Below are 6,987 nucleotides of genomic sequence, written 5' to 3' on the forward strand. Positions count from 1 at the left end.
GCTTTAGCCCTACGCCCACTTGAAAAAAGGAAGATGTGCCTTTCTTGGGGCCATTTTACCAATAAACAACCCCCTTCAACAGGGCGTAATCAACATTAAAACATACAAAAGTAAAGCGTATGTAGGATCTAAATTTTTCGAGCAATGATCCCAACAAGAGGTGGCCGTGGCCGTGGCCCCCATACTCACCAGGGTCTAGATGGATGATTATATTCATTGGCAATAAGCATAGGGCCCCTTTGTATTATTTTCTACACCAGATTAAGCAAATACTTAGTCATTTCTTAGTGTTTTGAGATGATGTCTTTGCAACCACGCAAGTGTACTGATAATGCTCATGGGACCCCAGTTCAATTCAGACCATTCAATGGTCGGTACCGCCAATAAATCTCTTTTATTCCAGTCGCCGGATCTTCTAGTTGTCAAATTTGAATTTCTCAATCGAAAACTGGGAGCCGTGGCCTGTGGGTCATATTATTTGAGACTAATACGCGCCTCTAAACGGTCAATGTGCAGATCATTCCACATATATCTATTAAGCTTAAATACCCCACAAACAATACCACTCACCAAATGCTGTTATGGCCATTGAATTCTGCCTAGGAATTCTTAGTTGGTCAAAAAAAGAGAAAAATAAAAAAGCTAAAAGGAAAATATAGATGGAAAGTAAAGAGGGTTTAGCTTTAAAGTTGCTTCCAAGAAACATAGTCTTGATTTAGATTGTGGTTCAGATCCTAAACAAGCTTTCATATCCGCCCCACTGCAAATCCTGGAATCCATCCTCCATCTCAATCTCCATGCCTGTCCTGACCACAAGCCAAGACTTTCTTTCATTTCACAGACTATAATGTTCTAATCAAACAGTTCATTTCTTTTTTTCTTTTTTCGGGGTTAGAAAAGAAGATCATCATACAATAACAGTTGGGCACTCAAGCAAAAAATTAAGCAAGCTTAGTACATATTCTGCAAAAGAAAATTTGTTTTGTTTATGTGAAAAGCATCGGCCAGTTCAAATCAAAATCCCGGCAATGAGTACAAATTTCAATGTCACTTTTCTTTGGTCTCCTTTGAGCTTGCCAACCAAATGCATCCAAAGCTTTAAGCAAACACCATGGGTTTAATTATGGATTCATTTCAGTGGTGGAAATAATTTGAACTGATAGATATTTGCATGATTTATAGCTGGTGGAGGCAAAATAAAAACATTTGCAAAGTGAGATTCCTCAGGAAACATTAAAGGCAACCAAAAAAGAAAAGAAAAAAATCTTAAAGCTATGGGGTACAGGGCATTGAGGCAGGTAAAAAATGATTATTGACAAAAATTAGAAAAGTTAAAGGTTGGAATGGCAATGAGTTAGGTTTGTGAATAAAGATTTGTTATTGATTAAAGTAAGATTACTTTGTCATTCGGTGATTTCAGCCTTCAAATGAATTTTATAATGGAGGTTAAAATTCAAAAATTGAGATTCATACGATGAAGTTCAGCATCTGGGCATCCTGAAAATGGAGCCCACACCCTACTTTGAGAATGGCCCACCCGCCCATTACCCACTTATCGATATGGTTTGGTGGGCCACCTTATTTTTGTTTTCCGGAAAACAGAAGCACAAATGGCTCTCTCTGGGTGTTTGGATGCAAACTTACACCAACTCCATCCCCCTCTGGAATTTAATTCTTGGCCCATGTCATTGATCATTAATTATGAGAAAATAGTTTCCATTTTTAGTTGGATTACCTTTCACAGTAGGCTGTGTTCTTAGTTACCCATTAAAGGCCAAATGGTTTTCTGTAAACGTCCAAAAAAAAAAAAAAATTTTATATGAAAAGATGGATTTAGAACAATCAAACTATACGTAAACAAAGGATGAATGGTTGAATAGTAGTGGTTACTTGGAACTTTGTCAAAAGGATTGGATGCTTGAAAAACATTCTACTTCTCTGACTGACTCTCTCCGATTCTTTCTTTTCGGAGCTTTTGGGTCTTCTTTGGCTGTCTCTCCCTACTCCCTAGTCCCTCCCTTCAAACCGCCTTTTTTTAGTCTAAAAAATAGAACCACTTCTCCATCTGCTGCTCATAATCTCTCTCAAATAGTCTCTGTTTTTCTCTCTGTAAATACCAAGAACAGATCACCATCATCATCATCGTCATCATCAATGGCGGCAAACAAGTTTGCAACTATGTTGCATCGAAACACGAACAAGATCACGCTTATTCTCATCTATGCTGTTCTCGAATGGATTCTGATCGTCCTTCTTCTTCTCAACTCTCTTTTCTCTTATCTAATCGTGAAATTTGCAGACTACTTCGGCCTCAAGAGACCCTGCCTCTGGTGTTCTAGGCTCGATCACATTTTTGAGCCTGAGAAGGGAAAGACTTCTTACAGAGGTCTTGTGTGTGAAACCCACGCTGCGGAGATTTCGAAACTGGGGTACTGTTCGAATCATCGGAAGTTGGCTGAATTGCAAGATATGTGTGAGGATTGCTCGTCCTCATCGCGGCCTGATTATTGTGAATTATCGAAAAAGATCGCTTTCATTCCATGGGTGAAGCAGATTGGTATGATTCAGAGTGATGGTGAGAAGATTGTGGAAAATGGGGAGGTAAATTTGAGGTGTTCCTGCTGTGATGTTAGCTTGAACAGCAAATTCTACTCTCCTTATTTTCTGATCAAACCCTCTTGGGGGGTTTTGGATTATACTCAGAAAGGGAATTTGATAACCGAAACTGGGATCGACGATGGCATTGACGAAGTCGATAATTCCGATAGAAGCAGATCGGATTTTGCGGCTGATCGATGCGAGGAAGATGAGGGGACTAATGGAAACAAGGGAAATCAGATACTTTCTGATGTTGATGCAAGCTCTGGAACAAGAGAAGAGGAGGCAGAGGAGGATTGTTCATATTCCGTATCTAATTTTGGTTGCAGGGAGACGATGGCTAGTGAAGATGATAAAGTGGAGATGATCGTAGAGAAAGCGCAAGAACCCATCAAGGAGGAAGGTACGAAGGAGCAAGGTGGGAATTTTTGCATCGAAGATCCGTTTTGCGATGGGAACAGTAGTCGAGTTTGCGCCGAGGAAGATGCATCTATTAATATTCCGCCTCAGCATCTTGAGTATTACGTTGATCGTGATGATTTTCGATTGGTTCCGGTTGAGTTGATCGATTTCACTGCTGCCGATATCCAGAATGGGTACAGAACAGAGGACGTAGGTCAAGCAAACTGGGATCGCCGAGAAGTCATACTGGGTTCTGAATTTGGTGCAGAGGCGCAAATTGAATCAATTATGGAGAACAAATGCAGTCAAGGAAAGCCAGTGGCAGTAGAATTTTGTGCTCATGAGACTAAGGAGGAACCCGAACTGGAGTTTGCATTGGTTGAATCCATGGAGATAGATGAGAATGAGAATTCTTCGACTTTACGTGGTGAAGAAGGGGATTTAGTGTGGGAGGTATATCAACCTGTTGCCATTACTCAAGCAACTCAAACTCCATTTAATGATGTAGTTGATGTTCAAGAAACTGATGCAGCGGCCGGAGGAGAAAAGATTTCAGAAACTAATCCAGGTATATTGATTTTATCTTTTTCCAATTGATTCTAGTTTTGCTTTTACTCGTATATTAATTTTGGAGTAGAAATTTTTAGTAATGTGAGGATATATGCAGCATCTGTTGAAGTGTTTCGGATGAGGATTGATGAAACTGAAGTAGAGATCTTGATAGGGACAGAGATGCCTGATCAGGCACCCACAGATAAGATTCGAGCTCAAGAAATTCTTCCTTCAGATCCTTGCATCCAGGAAGATCCATCGACTAGTTCTGCTAATTTGTATGCTGATGATGATCATTGTATGCAACTAATTCTTATTTTACTGTCTTTAGAAATTGATAAGTTGATAGTTATTGTGTATAATTTGAGTGTTTTCATCTTAGGTTCTGAGCAAGCTGAGGAAGAAACTTTGGAATGCAAAACCATGACAGTTGAGATAAGTGAGCAAGCAATAAACACTCATTTGTTGTGTACAGAGCTTAATGAAATTGAGGATGAAATTGAGGAAGCTAAAGTACCTAATTCACCCGCTTCTATTGAAGGTCTCCTTCACTTGCACACAAAATTACTTTTCTTATTTTTCCACATTTAGAAATTGAATTTATTTGTATTGATGTGCGTTTGTCCATATTAGGTCCTACGCCAGCCGAGGAAGAAGCATTACAATGCAAAACCATACTTGTTGAGACAAGTGAGCAAGCTATAGACACTCATTTCTCAACATGTTTAGAGCTTAATGAAATCGAGGAGGAGAGAGTTCCCGATACACCCACTTCCATTGATGGGCTCAATCACTTACACAAGAGATTACTGCTCCTCGAGAAACGAGAATCAGGAACTGAAGAGTCTTTGGATGGTAGTGTCATAAGTGAGTTTGAAGGTGGTGATGTTGGTCTGACCGTTGAAAAGCTGAAATCAGCACTGAGGTCTGAACGAAAGGCTTCAAGTGTTTTATATGCAGAACTAGAAGAAGAAAGAAGTGCTTCCGCAGTAGCAGCCAATCAGACTATGGCAATGATAAATCGACTGCAGGAAGAGAAGGCAGCAATGCAGATGGAAGCTTTGCAGTACCAGAGAATGATGGAAGAACAATCTGAATATGACCAGGAAGCCTTGCAGCTTTTGAATGAGCTTATGATAAAGAGGGAAAAAGAGAAGCAAGAGCTAGAGAAAGAGCTGGAAATATATCGCAAGAAGGTCTTGGATTATGAGGCAAGAGAAAAAATGATGTTAAGAAGAATGAAAGAGGGTAGTGCCAGAAGCAGAACTTCCTCTGCATCTTGTAGCAATGCAGAAGATAGTGATGGGCTATCTGTTGAGTTGAATCATGAAGAAAAGGAAGAAGATAGCTTATATGGATTTCGAGAAAGTGGCGACCACAACACCCCTGCTGATGCAGTTCTAAGTTTGGAGGAATCTTTGGCTACCTTTGAGGAAGAGAGGCTTTCCATTCTTGAGCAACTGAAGGTTTTAGAAGAGAAGCTTTTCACGTTGGCTGATGAGGAGGAACATGACCCTAACAATATGAAGCCAATTCAGCATTCCTATGAAGAGAATTGCAAAGATTTTGATGAGAATTGTGACCATAGCCCTGAAGTAAATGGTCTTGGAAATGGATTTTCCAAGGACATGAATGGAAAGCATCACCAAGAGAGAAGAATCTCAGGACCAAAGGCAAAGAGACTTCTTCCTCTTTTTGATGCAATTGTTGCAGAAACTGAAGATGGGTTATTGGATGGAAATGACATAGTATTTGACTCATTCCTCTTACAAGACTCGTCAGTCACCAAGTTTGATATAGAGAGTAAGAAGAATGCAATTGAAGAGGAGGTGGATAATCTCTATGAGAGGCTACAAGCTCTTGAGGCAGATAGGGAATTTCTAAAGCATTGCATAAGCTCCTTGAACAAAGGAGATAAGGGGATGGATCTTCTCCAGGAGATCTTACAACATCTTCGTGATCTGAGGAGTGTGGAACTCCGAGTGAGGAATTTCAGTGATGGTGCTCTAGTATGACTTCATCCTCAACAAGAGAATAGGTAAATGTTATATTCCTTGTTCTCCATAGGGCTACATTTTCTCCTAGAATGAATCTACTATTCAATTGTGATTGCATTTTTTTCACCGGACTTATTTCTTATTTTCATTATTATTACTATTATTTTTATTTTAATGCAGATTGGTCTTTTCAAGTTGATTTAACAGCAGTGAATTTGGACACGAGCACCCACCACTCTGCATTGATGAAATGAAAAGCTGATTGTACCCTGAGCCTTCTAAAAAATCAACAGGAAGTCCCTTGATGGAGAGGAAGCTCCTGTTATGGTCTGTTTTGGTGATAATGGTGGACCAAGAAATTGAGGTCTGCCTACTTTTCCTGGTTTTTTTATCCAAGTAAGCCCAAATTTTTGTGGGTTGTGCCCATCACCAACTTTCGAGGGAAAGGTGGTTGATGAGTGTATGTGTGTGTAGGCTAGTGAGGTGAAGCCACCCTGTCATTTGTATGTCGTTGTGAGAAAAGGTCTGGCTTGCAAAGCTGGAGAGATCCAACAAAGATTCCAGTGCCAGGCACATAGCATTAGTTTATCATAGACAGTTAGAACTAGGATTTTTTTTTTCTTTCTTTCTTCATTTTTTAATTTTTTTTTTTCCTTTTTCAGAGAAGGAAAGAAGGGGTAAGTAACTCCCTTTTTCTTTCTCACCTTTGCATCATTTCATCATATGGGGTTTGTTTATCATTTGAGGGGCAAAGTTGGATTACTTGTATACTATATGTATCCATTTGTAAGTATATAAAGTGAGTGTTTGTTTACACTGGTCTTGGAGTCAGCTTACATTCTTTTCTTTGTTTCTAAGTTCATGGGGCAGATGATGTACATAAATTGGAATAAATTAAAACAATCAGAAGAAGGAAGAATCAAAAGATTGCTTTAACAATGGTTGTTGTAGCTTTAAGCAATGAAGAAAACTATAGGTAGGTAAGGACAGACAAAAATTAGTAAAATAAGTTGATCAACAACAACAATTGTTGGGCAGTCTTACCTGCTAGGAGAATAGCTCAATCATATAGTTATGTTGGATCCCAAATTGCCTGTGGAGATCAACTCATCATTGTTGTTTGGTTGGATCAGGATAAGCTCATGGTTCATATATTGTTCATATTCACTTTGTACTAATCTCACTGGAGGATCATGTCTCACCTAATTGCTGTTAAATGTCATTGTGACTTACCTTTTTACTGGCACCTGGTACCAAGACCTATCTCCTTCCAACTTAAGAGAGATTGTTTTGGATCTCATGTACAAGAGGGGAGGTAATCCCAATTCCCAATAGGCAACAGGTTTGCCTGCTTTAGTAGGACCCTTTCCATTAACATCTAGTAATGTACCGGGGCCACCCACATTCACCAAAGCTTCTAATGCTGCCAAAGCATCCT

At 39.5% G+C, this 6,987-nt stretch overlaps 1 protein-coding gene across 1 annotated transcript; it reads left to right on the forward strand.

Moving 5' to 3' along the window:
* Positions 1 to 1,608: 1,608 nt before the first annotated feature.
* On the forward strand, positions 1,609 to 6,363 carry LOC100268019 (myosin-binding protein 2). The gene is made up of 5 exons (XM_010656039.3): positions 1,609 to 3,568; positions 3,668 to 3,850; positions 3,935 to 4,093; positions 4,186 to 5,590; positions 5,730 to 6,363. Exons 1-4 carry the CDS (start codon positions 1,915 to 1,917, stop codon positions 5,565 to 5,567), a joined length of 3,378 nt encoding a protein of 1,125 aa, XP_010654341.1. The 5' UTR covers positions 1,609 to 1,914; the 3' UTR covers positions 5,568 to 5,590; positions 5,730 to 6,363.
* The last annotated feature ends 624 nt before the right edge of the window (positions 6,364 to 6,987 follow it).

This window comes from Vitis vinifera, chromosome 1, assembly GCF_030704535.1.
Source record: "Vitis vinifera cultivar Pinot Noir 40024 chromosome 1, ASM3070453v1".
Taxonomy (NCBI): domain Eukaryota; kingdom Viridiplantae; phylum Streptophyta; class Magnoliopsida; order Vitales; family Vitaceae; genus Vitis; species Vitis vinifera.